General features: G+C 46.9%; 2 protein-coding genes across 5 annotated transcripts in view; one reads left to right on the top strand and one right to left on the bottom strand.

Moving 5' to 3' along the window:
• Positions 1 to 11,057, top strand: part of LOC108920681 (receptor-type tyrosine-protein phosphatase-like N) — a 30,838-nt gene extending 19,781 nt beyond the window's left edge. The window contains exons 13-23 of one of the 2 annotated variants that reach the window (XM_018729610.2): positions 2,644 to 2,853; positions 3,038 to 3,241; positions 3,409 to 3,556; positions 3,689 to 3,762; positions 3,981 to 4,058; positions 4,480 to 4,599; positions 4,700 to 4,866; positions 6,020 to 6,073; positions 6,202 to 6,266; positions 7,531 to 7,604; positions 8,793 to 11,057. In XM_018729610.2, the coding sequence (XP_018585126.2) occupies positions 2,644 to 2,853; positions 3,038 to 3,241; positions 3,409 to 3,556; positions 3,689 to 3,762; positions 3,981 to 4,058; positions 4,480 to 4,599; positions 4,700 to 4,866; positions 6,020 to 6,073; positions 6,202 to 6,266; positions 7,531 to 7,604; positions 8,793 to 8,864 (1,266 nt within the window). In that variant the 3' untranslated portion in view covers positions 8,865 to 11,057. Of the gene's footprint in view, positions 1 to 2,643; positions 2,854 to 2,989; positions 3,242 to 3,408; positions 3,557 to 3,688; positions 3,763 to 3,980; positions 4,059 to 4,479; positions 4,600 to 4,699; positions 4,867 to 6,019; positions 6,074 to 6,201; positions 6,267 to 7,530; positions 7,605 to 8,792 lie in introns of both variants that reach the window. The other variant, XM_018729609.2, reaches the window with a different exon arrangement.
• On the bottom strand, positions 10,565 to 18,509 carry LOC108920683 (dnaJ homolog subfamily B member 6-like). 3 transcript variants are annotated; one of them, XM_018729613.2, is made up of 11 exons: positions 18,213 to 18,509; positions 15,882 to 15,966; positions 15,044 to 15,153; positions 14,889 to 14,942; positions 14,699 to 14,806; positions 14,240 to 14,326; positions 13,917 to 14,040; positions 13,735 to 13,805; positions 13,288 to 13,560; positions 11,531 to 11,580; positions 10,565 to 11,002 (listed from the first exon to the last, which is right to left on the bottom strand). In XM_018729613.2, exons 2-10 carry the CDS (start codon positions 15,944 to 15,946, stop codon positions 11,552 to 11,554), a joined length of 921 nt encoding a protein of 306 aa, XP_018585129.2. In that variant the 5' UTR covers positions 15,947 to 15,966; positions 18,213 to 18,509; the 3' UTR covers positions 10,565 to 11,002; positions 11,531 to 11,551. The 3 variants fall into 3 exon arrangements, with proteins under 3 accessions (XP_018585129.2, XP_018585128.2, XP_018585127.2); XM_018729612.2 differs by having other exon boundaries at positions 10,626 to 11,042; XM_018729611.2 differs by lacking the exons at positions 10,565 to 11,002; positions 11,531 to 11,580 and having other exon boundaries at positions 11,587 to 13,560.
• Between the last annotated feature and the right edge of the window lie 1,052 nt (positions 18,510 to 19,561).

Here is a 19,561-nt window from a genome sequence, read left to right as displayed (position 1 = left end):
CTGCTGCCACGCCCTTCCACCCTCTGTTACCCGGTTTCCTCAGCTCTGCTCCTGGCCCCTTCACCTCCTCACCCCCTTGTTCCACAGACTGCAAACCCCCTCACCCTGAACTCTGCATCTGTCAGCCAGCCCCGGCAGCCCAGTGCGCCTTTGTCCCCTTGTCCACTTTCGGCTCATTTTTCCTGGCTCCCTCAGAGCCGCTGTCCTGGCCCGGCTGTCGGTCTCCCTTTTGGGGCCCTGCTGGGGGAGCAGGTGAAAGACCCCTCCCCTCCCCTCCCCTCCCCTCCCCCCCAACCAGCCCAGTTGCACGCTTGCCGCCCTTCACACATTCCACGGGGGGGATAGGGTAAGGACAGAGAGCTCATATAGGATAAGAAAAAATAACAAAAATCAGGCGAGGAGAGTGAGGTGAGGGTAGCGGAGAGCCGGGGGGTGGGAGGGTAGCGGACACAAGAGCAACAGATGGAGGAGAAGAAGGCAGGATGAGGGTTTGAGAAGGAGCAGAGGTGCTTTGAGAAGGGAACTCGTTTGAATATGTAGAACAATGGGGAAAAAAAACACAGAGCATCTAAAAAGACACTTGTTCTTCCGGAGAGATTTAGCTGCATTCTGCATCCCTTTGTGAGTGTGTGTATATGTGTGTGAGTGTGACTGTGTCCAGTATTGTAACACACGGTAACACGCAGACTGCTGTAACACACTACACACCACCTGTTGCCATCCACTGAAAGTTTGTGGCCTTTTTTTCCCCCCCAACTGATTGCCGCACATGCACGGTCCAGGCACCCTGACGCGTACACGCATGTGTGACATGCTAGCACCCAGGCGTAGAGCAGGAAGAAGGGGACAGAAAGTAGTGCCGCTTCCCTCTCTCCCTCACTGAGCCCCACTGCAGCACAGCTCTCCTCTCCTCTCCTCTCCTCTCCTCTCCTCTCCTCTCCTCTCCTCTCCTCCTGCCGGACGGGGATTACATGGAGCATTCGGCTGTTGCCATGGCAGCGGCAGGCCCCATTCTCCAGCGCCCCACTGAGACTCCCAGATACCATGGAAACGCCACTGGGTTCTGGTGGGGGGTGCACCGCCAGCTCTTTGTCCTTTGCTCTCTCTCTTCTGCTTCGGACAGGCTTGAGTGACAGCGCTATAGAGAGGACGGGGATGTCCTACTCATTAACTCGGAGCGAATGGAAAGTCGGCGGGGGGGGGGTCCTGCCTTTAATAGTTTACATGCCGGTAATTAAAAAAGGCGGGTGGGTTAGGGAGGGGCTGTGAATTTCGCTAATTATTTGTGGGATAGGAGGGTGGCGCGTGGCGCTGTGTATATGTGTTGTCTGGGTAATTAGTAGTTGACGGCGCCAGTGACGCCTCATTTGTTTACTCGAACAGAGCGAGAGACAAAAGAGAGAAAGGAGGCGGTCCGGGGGAGGCCGTCTTCCGGCGCAGGCGGAGAGACCGCACGGACGCTCCTCAAACCGAGTCACCTGGAGGAGGGAGGGTCGTAGGGCTTTCGTTCGGTTGCGGTGTGGGATCGGGAGTCTGGGAGGAAGGCTCACCTTTGACCCATGTGCCTGTCTTAGGTCGCAGGCTACACAGCCCACAACGCTGCTTAACACAGGGCTGCTCTGGGAAGCAGTGGCCAGCACGCCTGCTTCTGTTTTCACACTTTCGCACACATTGTGTTACATCAGGAAGTGTGCTGGATAGAGCCATTGCCTTCCAGTGTAAGGACCTGGGTTTGAATCCCTGCATCTGCTGTAAAACCCCCGATCAAGGTACTTACCCTCAATTGCTCTAGTGAATACTATCCAGCTGTATAGATTGGTGAAAAATTGGAAGAACCTTAGTGTGCAAACCAGGGGGGCGTGGTGGTGCAGCAGGCTTGGCCAGGTCCTGCTCCCAGGTGGGTCTCGGGTTCGAGTCCTGCTTGGGGTGGCGTCCCGTCCTGGGTGTGTCCCCTCCCCCTCCAGCCTTGCGGCCTGTGCTGCCGGGTTAGGCTCCGGTTCGCTGTGACCCCGCTCGAGACAAACTGTTTCGGACAGTGTGTGTGTGTGTGTGTGTGTGTGTGTGTGTGTGTGTGTGTGTGTGTGTGTGTAGTGTGCAAAGCTAACATTGTCAGTGACTTTGGAGAAAAGTGTCAGCTAAATGAATAAATAGCAACAGATCTGTGCAGTGGCACAGTCCTCCTATCAACAGCGGGAAGAACAGATATATAGAGGTAATGTGTTGCTCAAAGTGTTTAGTGTGGTGGTGGTGGTGGTGGTGGTGGCCGGGGGGGGGGGGGGTGCCTAAGCTTTCCTGCAGGTACGTCTCTGTGTTGTGGGTTAGGTGCAGTGCTGCTCTTGCCTGTCACGCATGTCCACACGCGCCATCGACACACACACACACACACACATTTTCGGAACCGCTTGTCCCATACAGCGTCGCGGGGAACCGGAGCCTACCCGGCAACACAGGGCGTAAGGCCGGAGGGGGAGGGGACACACCCGGGACGGGACGCCAGTCCGCCGCAAGGCACCCCAAGCGGGACTCGGACCCCAGACCCACCGGAGAGCAGGACTGCGGTCCAACCCACTGCGCCACCGCACCCCCTTGCGCCATCGACAATCGCTATCAAATCACCTTCTTTCTTTCACTCCGTCTCTACAGAGGAGTGACGGTCGAGGGGCGCCCACGGCGATGCGGGTTCGGGACAGTTCGCGCTGGGTTCTCCTCACCTTGGTGGGCGTAGCATGCGTGGGCGGAATCCTGGTGGCGGCGTTCACCATCGCATGCCTGCGACACCACGCCCGCCACTTGGCCTCTGGGAAGCTGGGGCTCGGACCAGAGGCGGGCGCTGACACGCATTACGACTACCAGGTGAGGGAGAACGGCGAGGGCACACGAAGTGGCGGGTGGGAGGGCAGAGGTGCTTTCGGTAAGGGGGTATTTCGTGCGACGGGATGCCTCGGGAGCGAGAAACTCAGCTGCGTCCACCTGTGCGCCCCTCCGTCAGGAACTGTGCCGTCAGCACATGGCTGCCAAGTCCTCTTTCGGCCGGCAGGACGCGGGGGCCGCAGGAGGTGGGGGTGGAGCTGGAGGCGGTGGAGGCGGTGGGGGTGGCACCGACACCTCCAGAGTGAGCAGCGTGTCCTCCCAGTTCAGCGATGCCCCCCAGCCGAGCCCAAGCTCCCACAGCAGCACCCCATCCTGGTGTGAGGAGCCCGCACAGTCCAACATGGACATCTCCACCGGCCACATGATCCTGGTTAGTCTAGTCTAAGGCTTGAGCCCATCAAAGAGCACGTGAAGTGCGACGTGGAACGTCCCGTGATATAAGCGCCGCTGGGCGCAGAAGAACTCTCTCGTGAACGTGTTTGCTCTTATTTTGAAATGAGGAGTACAAGTGAACAAGGTCATCCTTCCTGGTGCTAGGCCTACATGGAGGACCACCTGAAGAACAAGGACCGTCTGCTCAGAGAATGGGAAGCTCTGTGCTCGTACCAGGCTGACCCCAGCTCCGTCTCCACCGCCCAGAACGAGAGCAACATCAAGAAGAACCGCAACCCCGAATTTGTGCCCTGTGAGTTTTATCCTTCTTCCTTACTCCGTCCCCTTTATGTTTCAGTTGCACGTCTTTCTCACGCGCTCCCAGTCCTCCTCCTTCTGCTTCCTCCGCTTTCTTCTGCTTTCCCTTCATCTTGCTCTGTTGCAGATGACCACGCCCGCGTGAAGCTGAAGTCCGAGATCAACCCCTCCAGGACGGACTACATCAACGCCAGCACCATAGTACGTGCTCGCATTGCTTTTGGGTCCAAGATCACATGAGTCGATTGACAGGTCTGCTAGTCAGCTTCCCACTGATGTACTCCGGATGAGCAAAGTGATGACTTTTGCTGCGTTAGGAGGGGAGGTTCTCATCCTGAGAGAGTAATGTGCTCAGTGGATTGTGGGTACTCCCTCAGAGTAATGTTCTCGCTGCACTGTCGTCCCTCCTCCCTCCTTAGATTGAGCATGACCCTCGAATGCCTGCCTACATCGCCACCCAGGGACCCCTGACACACACTATTGCTGACTTCTGGCAGGTATATAGAGCCTTGTATTTTTCCGGTGTGTGTTTTTGCGTCTCCGTGTGGAAATACGGTACTTTTTACTTGCAGTGCAGTTCTGATACTTTGTGCAAGTTTTATATCGGTAAAACACAGCCGTATCGTGCGTCATTTTTAATGCGCCTGTTTATTGTACGTCTGTTTTAAATTGCTTTTTATTGTACACAATAAAATTTATTCTGTTGTATATATATCTTTCCATTGTAAAGCTGCTTTTCCAGGTGCCTTATAAAATACTTACATTAGTGTATCTGGATCATAGAAAGGAATGTATAACAGTTTGAATGTGGCAGTAGGTGAATGTGAAACAGTACGTGGTTTTGCTGGCTTTCCGGGTTCTTACACTCTTGCGCTGCGCAGAGTGACCGTTTTACCTCTTCTGTATGCTGTTTTGCAGATGGTATGGGAGAGCGGCTGTACCGTGATCGTGATGATGACAGCTCTGGTCGAGGACGGAGAGAAGCAGTGCGAGCGCTACTGGCCGGATGAGGGCTCCTCCCTTTACCACATTTACGAGGTGACCGCCCGGTTCAGAAGCCGTCCGCACGTTGTAAGCACTCAAGGCTGGTCTCGCCCCGTTTCCACTGAGCCACGACCCTGTTTGCCACACCCATCAGGTGAACCTGGTTTCGGAGCACATCTGGTGCAACGACTTCCTGGTGCGCAGCTTCTACCTGAAGAACGTCCAGACGCAGGAGACCCGCACCCTGACACAGTTTCACTTCCTGAGCTGGCCGGCTCAGGGCATCCCGACCTCCACGCGCCCCCTGTTGGACTTCCGCAGGTACGGTCAGGCCGGCCCCGCGGCTCACGTGCAGCCACACCTGTAACCTCACGCAACGATCGTGTCCTGAGCACACAACCCTTCTAAGGTTCAGTCGCTTCGTTCACTGTGAAGCGACTGTCAATCACTCCTCTCATTCCCACTCACCTACAAAATGTCCCGCAGCTCAACAGATGTCCAGATCTCTATTCCTGCACTCTATATAAATAGCCCCGCTAAACCTTCAAAGGCCATAGGCGTGTGGTCTGCCCCTCCCCCCTCCCCCGCCCACCCCACCCCCACTCCGCATTGCAGGCAAGGTAACTGGTTCCGAGACAAATCAGTTCTGCCCCATTTAAATTCCACATTTCCTCTTTACTGTTTCCTCAGTCCTCACCTCTGGCTTAAGTCCCACCATCACCACCCCGTCCCCTCCTTTCTCTCTTTCTGCACATCTGTCGCTGTTCCTCGCTGTCTCTCTTTATCAGTTCCCATTTCTCTCGCTATCTCTTTGTCCATTTATTCCTCCTGTTTTTTCCCCTTCTGTCGGTCTCCGTCCACCTGCTCCTCTGCAGGCCCCTTCTGTCTCCTGTCCCTTTCTTGGCCCCCTCCCGTAACTCCGCGATGGAGGCCAGCGGGGCCCGTAAGTTCCCACATCTGTCAGTGTCATTTTTGTGATTTGCAGCTAGTAGTCTGGGTCCAGTTGCATAGTCACAAAAATGATCATTGGCAGGTGTGACTGCAGCAGGAGCGACGCTGGCTGGACAATCCATCGCCTCCCCCTTCCCTCCCTCCTCTTCTCCTCCTCCCTGGGTCTCACCTTTGGCCCTCTGCTCCGAGACTCCCTATTTCCCCTCATGAGGCTGCGTGCCTGCGTGCAGCCCGGAGCAAAGCTCGCACCAGTCAGGGTTCTCGTTTTGTGTGACGCTTCCCTCCCCTCCCCTCCCTTCCAAACCCCTGGCAACACTCGCTCTCATCCTTCTCTGCACCTCCCCCTTCAGGCCGATTTAAGAAAACCATTTACAGTATGCTGCACCTCCACGTTTCATGTAGTTACCCAAGTTTTCGTCACATCACGTTTTCCGCTCCTGTACTGTGCCTCTCTATTTATCTCTTTTTCGTTCTTCCCTGTTTTCTGTCTCCTCTTCCTTCCCTTCTCTATCTCTCTGCCCAGGAAGGTAAACAAGTGCTACAGAGGCCGTTCCTGCCCAATCATTGTGCACTGCAGGTGGGTCAAATCAGCGACGCCACACCGAGGAAGAATTGCTTGAAAAGGAAAAATGAAACCATAATCCATGTCTTTTATGACCTTGTGATTGTGAAGGTCCTCTGATTCCTGTGTTCCATCCGTTTCAGCGATGGCACCGGGAGGACAGGAACCTACATCTTGATTGACATGGTCCTCAACCGCATGGCTAAAGGTGAGCGCCCTCACTCCTATCAGGTGTACTGATTGCGTTATTGCATCCTGTCAAAGAAGCAGGAAAATACAGAGGGAGGGACTCGATGCTGGCTGGCTCATACCTCATGTCCTTTGTGTCCCTGTAGCTGTACATCAGAGCATCTAACAGCCAAGTCCGGTATTTTCGTTCTATGCATAAATGTGCGGCTCAGATTGGCGTTATTAAATATCTAAAATAAATGAATAATGTGTATTTACTCATGTTTCATGGCCAGTGCAAAGCAGTATCATTGGGTGTTTTATGAAATAGCTTTCAGTACACTGTGTGCTATCCCCTATAACCCCATGTTTTTAAAAATTAGTTTCTTCCTGCCACTGTTGCAAACTGTCAGACAACAGGGTTTTTTTCTACAGAATGTAGCAGAACTTTCACGACTGCAGCATTTCCTACGTGAGGCAATTAAAAAGCGACCCGAAGGTGTACAATGATGTACGCAGGTGGTTTGTTGCCGTTCAACAACATAATTTGGAATTTTCTGTGCTATAAAAAACATGTCCCCGTGCAACAAATCAGAACGAGTTTGGGTGACTCTTTTCCCCTTTGCTCGGCGCAGCGATGGCAGCCAAAGGGAGATGCATTGTTTTTACCATTATGTGCAACACAAAGCAGTGCTCTGCTGAATATGTCACTGCTGACAAATTCAGATGATTCACCCCAGACATGAAGTAAAATATCTGCAATGAATCACATTCAGTGTTATTGTTTAGCTCTGTCATTGACATTTGGGCTCGGTAAACTGCTCGGTGAATGGTCTTTGATTAATTGGAGCTTTTTTGGAAGCGCTGCAGTCACGAAAGCCGTTTCATTCTCCCGCAAAACGTGCATTTGTCTCGTGCGAGGAGTGAAAAACGTAAACGAGATGGAGCACCGCGAGTTCCCGTCGGTCGGAAGCGGTTGTGTGTTGTGAAAGGATTGTGCGGAACTGCGGCACGACCAGGCGTTCAATTTGGATACGATTGCGTGCTAAATCTTGTCACGTACCCCATGAAATATCCCATGTGCGAGACAGTTCCTCTAGATCAGTGTTACTTGTTCCTTCGGAATGTATACAGTTCATCATTTATCACAGTAGTTACAACAGGACTAACATATAAATGGTAAGAAACAAATTTCCAGGCAAATTTTTACATTTATAGGAAAACAAAGAAAACACATTCGTGGTAAAATTATAGCGATAGCGTCTGAGCACGTTCATACGTGGCAATGTGTATGTCTTGGCTAGGAGTGAAGGAGATTGACATTGCTGCTACCCTGGAGCATATTCGTGACCAGAGACCTGGGATGGTGCGCACAAAGGTACTGCTTCTCCCGGCCAGACAGGGAAACCGGTAGATGTCATTCATACAAGGCGTTTACTTTAACTTGGTTTTACTCTTGTGTCACATTCAGTCGAAATTATTGCCAGTCTAATAATTATTAGGTCGGGGGTAACACATACAAGCAAACACCGCAGTTTGATCAGGGATCTCGTGTTTTAGTTAACTGGATTTCATGTTAAATCTAAATGTCAGTTCTAAAAATGTATGTATACTTGGGTTGCTCACACATGCGCATTTAATGTATAAATGGCACTAATTTCAACATTCGCAGAACTCTACAGGGTGCGCCCTATAAATGGCCTCAATTAACGCTCATTTTTATAGAAGTATTTCTGACATCTTGATAAGATAAATGGGCTTAGAATGTACTGAAAAGAATTTTCCTGCTGCTGAAATAGGCGTTCTGCTGTCCAGACTTGTCTGGTGGTTACATACCTCTATGTATTTTTAGATGGCTATTAATGCACAACACCTGCTCAGCATTAGCATTCATCGTGTACATTTAAGTTATGTTCCTAACTCTCTGATTATGGCTGTGTCAATTGAACATACCCTTTTTTTGGCTTAGTAGTTCTTTATTTCTTTGAACAAAGGACCAAAGGGAGTCTTTTTTTATTTAAACTAGTCCAGGGGCATCCAGCCCTTTTTGTCCGATGGCCACAATCATTATTGTGAACTAGTCTGTCAGAGTCACCAGTATATTTCCCATCTGGCCCAATTCTATTTGCAGCTACTCATGTGATGTGTCATCGAAAATAGTGGACAAACTGCTTTTACAATTGTCTGTATGTAAAACTTTTCTTAAAGTGAAATGCATGTTGTAAGATGTAATATAGAGAGCTGCTAAAATATACACATTTAGGTGGTTGTAGGTTTGGAACTTGCACAATACTATGATTTGTTAGCCGCCCTCAATTAATCACTGACTTACATTTCTAAGCCCTCTCAATTTGTTTGAATTTGTACATAAAACCAGGCAGGAAGACCTCTGCACTAGCATATAGTCACTGTGACACGCTCATTTGGGTTCCACAATCACTGTAGTGCCCCACCTGTGACCTGTACTCAGTCCATTAGCCCATCTTACGATTCCTTGTCTCTGTGGAGACCCCAACATGTGAATAAGCCACAAATGTTTACATGCCATCGGTATGTTTGTCCACAGGACCAATTTGAGTTCGCCCTGACCGCTGTGGCTGAGGAGGTCAACGCCATTCTCAAAGCTCTGCCCCAGTGAGCTACCACTCACCCTGTCCCGCTCATGCCAAATTATCTCCACTTGCACTCTTCATATCTGTTCTCCTCTCCCTCCGCATATCCAGACAAGCACGGTCACAAGGGCTGTCTGCAGAATATCAGGGGAAACACCTCCCAGCTGCTTTCTTCCTTCAAATAATAAATAAAACTTACATTTTGGGATTCCTTAAAAGTTTCCTCCCAATTGGGATGACATGCTGTATTTCCAGGTAACCAGAGCGACTATGCCTCAGGGCACTTCATTTTTTGTTGCTTTGAAAGCCTCCATATATATATATATATACACTTCGCCAGGAGCTCCTTGAAGAAGAAATCAGATAAAACCTGGGTTTGTACAAATTAAAGGGTACAAACCCAGGATTTCACCAGCTTATTTCTCAATTTCCCTACTCACAGTAAAGAACTACCCCCTCTTGCCAGTGTCTTTCAGGTACTCTGGTCTGTTTGTGGTCTTCTCAAGGCGCTCAATCCAGAATCACAAATACTTTGCCCTTTAGTTCTGTCGACAGGTTATTGCCTTATATTTTTAAACGAGCTCTCCTTGTTAACTGCACCTCCTGGAATGCACTAGATTAATTCTTAGCCCAGTTTCACCACGCAGGGTAAACTATACTTCTCTGGCTTTGGTGTGCTGCTTTGGGTGTATTGGCATTATTTTTCCTCTTCAATAGAGTTGCCACACCTTTGTATCTGGTAAACATCCTTTTCAGGGGTCAGTAAATTCTCTTTACCCACTGTTGGGAAGCGAGACAAAACGAAGATGGTGGAATTGCTCCAGCAAGAGCTGAAAGAGTCCAGTAGTGCGTTGCGGGTTGCATGAGTGGACTAGCTTGTGGCGAAGTGCCCGAGTTTGCTACGCCTCCCTCCAGCAAATTGTTGAGCAAGCGTGTTAATAATTGTTATCGTTGTTCACATTTGGCTTTTAGGTCACCTAAAGATGATTCTAATTAACTACAAACCTATTTTTCTTAAATGCAATGTTCAGTATTTATAAAGTTAAAAAAAAAAATACCAGCAGGAGAAAACTGTGTCCAAAGTCCTGTTGGACATACTTTTGTTCAGATTGCTATGTGAAACCTAAGAAGGTTCCTCAGGCAACACTGCCTCACTGAGATTACAGACAGGATGTGGTAGTGGGAGGTGGGAAATAACTGAATTGAAAAAATAGAATGCAGCAGAATCGAGTACATGGATTAAGGAGATAAAGGGAGATGGGCATTCTGGCAAAAGGTGAAAACTGGTTTGGGCACAAGGTGATGGTAGATGGAAAGTGGGAAGGTAGTGGTGGGAGTATATGGTGCAGGAGATAGGTTGTAAATGATGCGGAGGTCCCTTCTGACAGCTGGATCACCTCCTGTCTCCAGCCACTCATAGTCAGGTGTAGACATGTCTTGTGTTCTCTGTTCCTGCCTCCCCAACACAGGTGCTTGACTCATATCGAACTGTCCTCATTACGCTGAATGACTCATCTAGTGACACTGTATTCCTGTAGCAAATGAGAAAACTTTAAAAAAAAAAAATTAAATTGTATTGAAAAATTATTTATTTTGTAATTTCATGTGATGAATAAAGTTTGTGAGGTGATGCAACTGCATAACGAGCACTTGGTTTTGTCTTTAACATGACCTGTTACTATGCTGATATACAGTCAGTGAGCATGAGCTCTACTCATAGTCAAATGCCATCCAGTCCTGTGAATGTTTCATGTGCATCATGAACCTCCAACATAGGCAAGGAACCTGGGTTTTAATATTTTTACTTTTTCTGTTCTTTCCAAACAGTTTTGTAACACTAGTCAGTATGTCAGCTGCAGCTGTGCTTGTTACTTTGTTTTAAGTCCTCATACTCATGCCTTAATGAATGGTAAGAAACCCACGCCTTGTCTTGGAGCGCAACTGTTTTAGCCTAGTATGTCAAAAACAGATGATGCAAGTTATAAAGCTAAAAAAGTTCCAGTTTTACAGCTTATAAATAAACGCACACACAGACACACACCCAACCATTAAATACATTATTGCAATAATCGTTTCCCCCTTCAGTTTTCCAAATAAAACTTTGAAAAATGTCCATCAGCAGGTCAGGTCTGAGTGGCAGGGGACAATTCACGTGGGGTTCTGCCTGCCAGGAGCAAACAGACATCAATGTATCATCGGGACCACTGGGGGGGGGGGGGAGAGAAAAAAAAAAAAAAGGCAGAGTTTGAGGGTTTTGTGCCACCCCTGTTGCCATTATTTTACCCCATTGTAGTTATCAGTTTTTCCTGTGAACCTTTTTGAACGCTGTCAACAAATATTACTTTGAAAATCTCAATGGATTACTAATAACTATTAATCTGTGTTTTATTTTGTAGGTTTTTTTTCCCCCTCAAATTATTTTTGTGATCTTGACATGGTAGCACAATTTTCTGTACATTTTAAGAAATGTGCAATTGGAAAGCTTACCGTATCTTTTAGCCACTCTCAGCTTTGGACTATGGCAACTGCATTCTAAAACATTCCCAATTTCTCTAACCCATGACACAACACTTAAAGTAATCTGTGCTGCAGACAAACACATGCTGTACAGCGATAAGAAGTTTAGGGAAAGTGGAGGGCAAGCAAGAGGAAATCTGCTCTAAAATATATGGCAGTTTGAATAAAGTGTTACCTCTAGGGGTGCGGTAGCCAGTCAGCCAGTGAAGGCCTGGAAGTCGGAGTCTGAAACAGACCAGAAACAGACCACATGGAGCTAGTAATAACTCGACAGTCATTATCAAAAGCAAACTTCTGAACAACTGCCTCCTGCCTTTCCCCCACCTATCCCCTTTACGTCTTAAAAGTATTCATGTCTGTTTTAAGTTAAAAAAAAGCAGCAATTAGTCCTCAAAAACTTTATTACTTGTTAGCATTGTGCATTATTACATTAATGTGCCAGCACTCCCTCAAAGCAAAGGACACAGATTTTCTTTTGTTGTACAGTGTTGCTGATAGATATTCATTTATAAGGCGATACGGGTTTAAGCGCTTTTCTAGGTTTTAAAACGACTTGCCACTAATATAGTGAGCGGTAGATTTGGCCAGCCTGATTTTCTGCTTTTAGTAGCTGACAGGTAAGTCAAAGACACAAACTGCAATCACTACAACAGCATCAAAAGAAATAGCTGATCTTAGGGTCACTATTTCATCCGTTTCATCCACCCCGTTATGCAACAAATTTACCTATTGGACTAGCAGGGACACTAGTGCCACAGCCGTATCAAACGACACGTAGGCAGCGTTTACAAAAAAAAAACACAATAGTGGGGGTAGAGAAAATTAATTTCTGCCACGCAAGGACCAGCTAAATCATTTTAACACAGCTGACAAATTGCTTTCATGTCCATTCGCATGTTGTTAAACCTTTTGTTTATAAAAATAAAAATTAAAAAAAATTGTTTTTCATAATACCACACTACAATCAGCAAAATCAACACCATCCTTGGCACAGCTGCTTAACAGCAGCAATTGTGCATTACTGCACTTTCTGCAGGTGACACAGAAACTCCATCACCATATTAATACTCAGTATCGCAGTGGTCTTTTGAGGACTGGAATGTGGGTTTCAAAATTCAAACCTGCAGAAACACGTGTGACACCTAAAATATCATGTTGTGATGCTATCCAGGTAACTACTTCAGAATGACAGCTGAGACTAAACAGCAGCATAACACAGCCCACAGGGACTAGGGCTCCGTTTCTGTGTTGTAACACACATGCTAGAGTTGAGATTGAAGAATGATTCCATTCCAAACAAGAACATGTACATAGACATTGCGGTAAATTATAGCACACAGCAGGAACAAAGTGGATACATAAGTTCACACAACAACTGAGCAGTTTTCATAGCTCATGCTTGATTTCTCATGTATAAATTATTAGAAAGTATTCACTATAGGGTACACCATATTCACCCATAACAAAGACCAGCGCAAGATTAATGGGATGCAGGAGGCAAAGGCATAGTTCACTAAGTGCAAGATGACAAGGTGACTGGATCCCTTCCACCCACTCAGTAATCATTTACATGCAAGATGTTTTCGTTATTAGCGGCTCCCTTGCATCCCGACAAACTCCTTGAACAATCACGCAGCTATGGCACACAGCAGCAGGAAGTTACCTTGCTGCATGAGGGCTGTGTCCTCCATGCATGTCAGCACACCACACACCTGCATTTCTTGTTCTCGGATGGATAACTGGCGCTCTGCCCCCGTTGAAATGCCGGGAGACCGATACCCTTTGCGGCCCTCTTCTCGACAGGTGCCGCGGCTTTCGTTCCCCCGTTGCGTGCTGTATACTGATCAGCGAATACCTCCCCATTTTTGTATCTGTCCCCAGCCCTCTGTTCCCTAGCCCAGCCTCCCTGCTTCCCGGTCCCATCCCCGGCACCTGAAATCATGTCTGCAGATGCAGCTCTTCTCTGTGCGTCCGCCTCTGATAAGCTGCAAGCGAGGGCCATCTGCAGGGCTTCATCATCCTCATCATCCACAAAATCCTCAGGGTGGGAGAAAAAAGGCGCAGAGCTGTAGGACCGCTGAGCTGGAGCCTGGGCACGGAAACCGGAGTGCTCCGAGCCGGACCGGTGCTGCAGGCGCGGTTGCTGCATCTGCTGCTGATCTCTAAGGCTCAGCTCTAAGGCCAGGGCCATCTCATCCTCCACACCTGCACAGGAAAGTGCATGCACACACACAGACTTAGGAATGCTCCCATGCTTCTCTAACTGCCAAAACATGATAATTTATTAGAAATTGAAACTGCAAAGAGGGGTGCAGATAAAAGGAGGCAAATACGATTAAGAGATGATTGGGTGACGCAGTGGTTCTGAGAGATGTATACCATTGATTAAAACAGCTTTCAAGACTCCATCCTCTTCAATTTCTGTTCTCTCCTGGCCATTCTCTCTGATTCTGTGAGCCAAAACAAAAATTAATAGATTACCAGCAACATCACAGCTAATTTCAAGCCAACAGCTGTTTGCAAATCTAACAGACAAAAAGGGAAAAAAAAGAGGGGCTCACTTTCTAGTAGTGGTGCGTTTCCCATTAACAATACGTGTGGAAGTAGAGACGGACTTGAAGTTTCCAAAGCTTCCCCCCATATCATCCATTCCTCCCATGGAAGAAGAAAAAGAGGTGAAGTCCACTGAAAAACAGGAAAAAAAGAAGTCTAATTAAGAAAAAGATGTCATGACTTGGGAGCATTAAAAAACAAGATTTTCCTATCAGGGAAATTTACTTCTTTTTAGTCATATCAGATGTTCATGGATTTCAGTTCAGAGACACCTGCTTTTTGGCCATCCAATACAAATCATGAATGATTCTACCTTAGAGTGAACCCTTACCTCCAGCAGAGGGGAAGGAGAAGAAACGACTTGGTCCAAATCGCGAGGCCCCCGAATGTCCTCGGATCCTGCTGAAGGGGAAGTCATCTGAAGAGTAGAGGAAAGGCAAGCGGGGGGGGGGGGGGGGGGAGAGCATAGAATGTGAAGAATGAGATGATGTGTTCATAAAGCAATGTTCATCAGGCAAAATTCTTAAGACTGGTTTCCCAGTGAGCACAAAGTTACATTTATTCAGGCTTCGGCCATGGCGTTCATTTCCCTCTCAGGAAGCAGAGGTCAGTCTGTGTCAATGGTGGTATGTCTGGCTACAGTCCTTACATTATTTAGTAGACTTTAATCATGCCCCAGAATAACCTTAAAAAGGACCAGCTGGGTGGCTCTGCAACCAACCAGTAAGCAGGCAAGTTAAAATGACAGCCAAAACTAATGGCTATAATGCCACTATTCATGCAGGCTCACCAAAGAAGCTAGCAAACGGATCCTCGCCGCCGAAAAACTCTCTGAACACTTCTTCTGGGCTTCGGAATGTGAAGGTGAAGCCTGGGTAGTCTGCTGGACTGGAGGAGCCTGCAAGAGCAAGGGTGTTTGATTCTCACACCTCTTGCAGCAGCGAGAAATACAGGAGAGAAGAAACTGCAACTGGACTTACCTGAGCTGAAGAGGCCTTCTTTGCCATACCTGTTGTAAGCCTCTCGCTTGTCTCCTTGGAAAGCGATAGAACAGAGGCTGCGTTAGGTCACTAAATTCACGTGAGAAAAGTGGGTGCGGTGCGGACACTTCTTACGGCTTAAAAGCAGCGCTCACTGTCAGAAAGAACTTCGTAAGCCTCGGCTAGCTCCTTGAACTTCCGTTCGGCTTCCTCCTTATTGTCTGGATTCTTGTCTGGGTGCCACCGTAGCGCCTGCTTCCTGTACCTTGGTGCACAACAGAAAGCCAGGGTGTGAAGGGCTTCACCCACACACTGATCCACACTATGGCCAATGCATGTTCAAAGGTTTCAGTCTCCTAGATGGGGCAGTTAGTACCCACTAGGTGTCAACTAATAGCTACAAAAACAACTGCCCTTGAAAGGAGAGTTGCACACCAACGCCACACCCTGGTGGGCAGAGGGCAGTAAAAGCCAGCTTGAAAGTTTTATACAACTGGCACCACTTTATTATCATCCTTCACAGAGGTGATGCATGTGTCCAAAGAAACTTATGTTACAGAGATGGCTTTACAATAATTTACTGCTGTACTACTCTTGACCAAGGTACTTATCCTAAAATACTCCTTTAGAAACACTTAGCTGTGCAAGTGGGTCAAATGCGGCACGTTTCTTTTGAGAAAAGTGTTAATCAAGCACCATATCATAAAACAAAAAATGTAATAAAATTAATATCTATACAAATAAGACTACACTCTGGTTCAAGTGGACTGATGTGTTTAAACTTCCATTTTTTGTGATAAATATAAACTAAAAAAAAAGTTATATTTACCGAATCATTTCAGCACTTTGCCTTTCTCTGTGGTTTGCAATGAGTCTGACATGAGGCTGCTACACAAATTTCCAGGACAAGAGCCAGTCAGGCCAAGGGTATAGCACTACTGATCTTTCCATGCAAGTACCAAGAGTTGAGCAACGTCGCATCTGGTTACTTACGCCTTTTTGATATCTTCAGAAGAGGCATTTCGCGATACACCCAAAATGTCATAATAATCCACCATGTCTTCCCTAATTTATGAGCCTGCAGGAAAAACACAAACCATATTTGAAACCAGGGGTCAGAGCTGCTGAAACTGAATTAAACTATAACCTCAACATGAGTACCCACACAAAATGCATTTATCACCATTTTGCTACCATAAGAATGTGGATTATGGACTCTACAACCTGTAGTGTTATTTTATGGATCTTCCCTACTGACTATTATGCAGTATTATGTGTAACATAACAGTTGCGTAAGGATAGTGAATAATGCCAGGGCTCCTTCAATATAAATAAACTAACAGTAATTTCCTCTTTACACAAACAACCCAAAAAAATGTATTTTAAACATTTTCCAGGCAAGATCAGATACTCAAAACAAAGGAACATCTGCAAAACAATTTTCAGTTCTTTCAAAAAAAAAAAAAAAACAGCAATAATACATCATGTTGCTGCAAAATGCTGAATGTCACAAAGGCCTTGTAAATTACCAAGGAGATTAATAAATACTGATATGGGATAAAATACAGCCTTGACGAATTAACTGAGGTTATGCAAGAAAAACATCTGTGCCTAGAGCTGAATGTGAAGGACAAACAACATGCTATCAACAAACAAGTCATACTATCAGACAATTTTCGGGGTGTAGGTGGTGGATTTCCCCTCGCGGTCACACCCTGACCTCTTCATGTTTGAGTTATTCTGATACGGGGGGCTGCCAGGCGGTGGCCTTAGATTATCCAACTTAATATAGCCTTCCAGTGTGGGCCTGCTAGCCTGGTCTTGCCTACTCATGCCTTAAGAAACCCAAGCTCTTGACTGACAGTTGCACCGCATGTTCTAGGTTCACTTCACAGACTGGACCCTAGGCTGGTCCACAAGTGGTATAGTACTTTTGTGCTGTCAGAAGGAAAGTAAATTATTTTCAAGCAGTAGCGTAGTGATTAGAGCTGCTGTCTTTGGACCCAAAGGTTGCAGGTTCGAGTCTTATGTCCAGCAGCTGTAGTACCCTTGAGCAAGGTAGTTACCCTAAATTGCTCCAGTAGAAGTACCCCAATGTATAAATGGGTTTAAAAAAAAAAAAAAAAAAAACACAACAACTAATGCTTTGGAGAAAGGCATCAACTGAACTGTAAGGACAGCTGGACTTAAAGGTCGCATGTTCAAATCTCACCTCTGGCTGCAGTGACCTCGAGCAAGGTACTTAATGTAAATTACTCCAGTAAAACTTACCCAGTTATACAAATGGGTAAGCAATTTTAAGTAGATTAACAGAAAAGTGTCAGCTAAATGAATAAATGTAAGCGGAATGAAGTCACGAGTCATACTTTGAAAGATGAATGTCATTACCGGTGACACGGACGCAAAGCAAAACGGGGACTGTGCCCAGAAATGCGAATCAGGTAAACAATACCCACGGTAAACACAACCATTGTAATCATGCTGAAGTCTGAAGAAGGTGCAGTAGGTCAATGACTGTTGCTTCATGAGAGGTTAATCCAGTGTCACGTGTGGACAGAGCAGAAACACAAGTACAGGTGTTCCTGCCTCCTGAGTCAGTGATGAGGTAAAGCCACGGTAACAGACTCAGAGGCCTCAGTCATGCCGTGGATGTGCTGCTCCGCTCGGCTCCCAAAGCAGGCCTCCCTGGATCGATCACCTGTCAAGGACTCATCTCACCTTTCTGCCCACTTTTCTGAGATGCGTGACGTCACTACCGATGCAAACATGTTTTTCAAACACTTTATCATGACAATCCACTAAAAACAATTCGTTTACTCATTCAAACAGCACACGACTCACTTTTTTTTTTTTTTGGTAAATACTCAGCTGCACATGATTTTGTCAGCCTGCAGGAAAAACAACTTAGATCTGCTCGTAATTCCAAAATCCCTTCACCGCGACGTCACCATCATCAAGAAAGTTTAAAACCGATTTCTTATTCGCCGATTTACTTTTTTTAAAAAGAAAAAGTCACGGCTAAAATAAAACTCGAATAAACGCTGCAATTTCATTAAGATTAAATCCGCTGAAAGTAAAAATGTCAACAATACTGATTCATGTACCACGTGCCTTGATCTTCAATCTTCTGATCACTTTCAACTGTCTTTATTTCCTCGTGTCTCCATGGTAACATTCATTATTATGCCTCTTTTCTAGCGTGTTAAAGTAAATCACCACAACACAAGCTATAAACGTCGCAGGACACTTTTGAGACCATAAAAAAAATACAGTTAGTTTTAAAGTGGGCGAGTCACGAGAGGGTGTTTGAAAAAGACGACTAACCTTTTTAGCAGGGCACAGTTCGCGAGCCTCTCCTCCGCCGAGTCCTCGCGCTCGGGAAAAGTCGCCGAAATGCTTCGACGAGGCGAGGGAGGGAGGGGCGTCTGATTACGTTCTTAACGTTTAAACTCGCAACTCTCGAACGACACGCGGCGACAAAATAGAGTTTGCGTCACAAACGCCGATTCTCTTCACGGCTGCTAAAATGCAAGGGGACCGTGGTTCGGAGCTGCGTACAGTACGTTTGATCAGACCCCCCGTCAGTCCTTTTCTGGTACATGCGCTCACTCCTCAGGCTGACGTCACCATCAGCTGAGCCGAAGTATCTAGAAAAACACATGGTCTAGAAAGCACTTCATTGTCTCCGCCCACTGAAGAGCTATTGGCCATCGGGTGGATATTAGTAGTCCGGTCCAATAGATTTTCATGATTATCGGACGCTCGCGGGCCCAACGCGACCCCATATCCAATAGGGCAACGCTGTTGCTGCTGGGAGCGCTGTTAGAAAAACCAACATCAAGTTAGTTTACAAAAGATATTAATTACTGCAGAAGGGAGCGATGAAGCTTAGCAGTTTTTTTTTTTCTAATAACTTATGTTTTTATGATGTTGCGGAGGATATGAAGGCACACTTATTGTTCAAGGGACAAGGAAATTCTTTGCACTGTTTCCTCAGCGACGAGAAATGCCTATTTTACGTGGTCACGGAAGGGCAGTTTTCTATCTACTATCTGTGCACCACGCGAGATCGTTAAAAATTATACCATAACTTGTGGCATAAGGAGTACAGTATGGTAATTTTTGTCTAGGGGAATTCATAGTGACTAACTCCCAAATGTTATGCATTACAGAAAGTGAATAACTTTCTGGTACTTTCCCCTGTTTTTTAACCTTTGTTTGTTGAGTTGGCTACTCAGGCAGCGAAGTGAGAGATTTGTATCGTGTGGACGGACGTTGTCGTGTTTAACGACACATCCACGGAGTCCCCGAAAACATTTTTCATAACGTATGTCCATCTTTACAGGCAGTATTTTATAACTGAGCAAAGCACTCGAAACTACTTGAAAATGAGATCCGAACTGAAAATTTGAGCCACCGGCGCGGGGAGTCAAAAAACAGAGCCGTTAGTCTTTACCGGACTTTCATGTAGGTTCAAGGTGTCATTGCGCCACCTCCTGGATGGAGTTAGAATGACATTAGCGGAATACAACGCCCTGCCGCAGGAACAGCTGGTACTTGGAGTCTTTGCCGGGTCTTAGTGGCAGTGCGGCGGGGAGGGCAGCCGCAGCCGCGAGGAGCAAATGCACACGGCACGCGTGACCCTCACGCAAGTTGCAATCAAATGTTGTGCC

The sequence above is a fragment of the Scleropages formosus genome, chromosome 12, assembly GCF_900964775.1.
Source record: "Scleropages formosus chromosome 12, fSclFor1.1, whole genome shotgun sequence".
In the NCBI taxonomy this organism is placed as follows: Eukaryota; Metazoa; Chordata; class Actinopteri; order Osteoglossiformes; family Osteoglossidae; genus Scleropages; species Scleropages formosus.
Note: the sequence above shows the minus strand (reverse complement) of the source record. Positions and strands in the feature narration are given on the sequence as shown.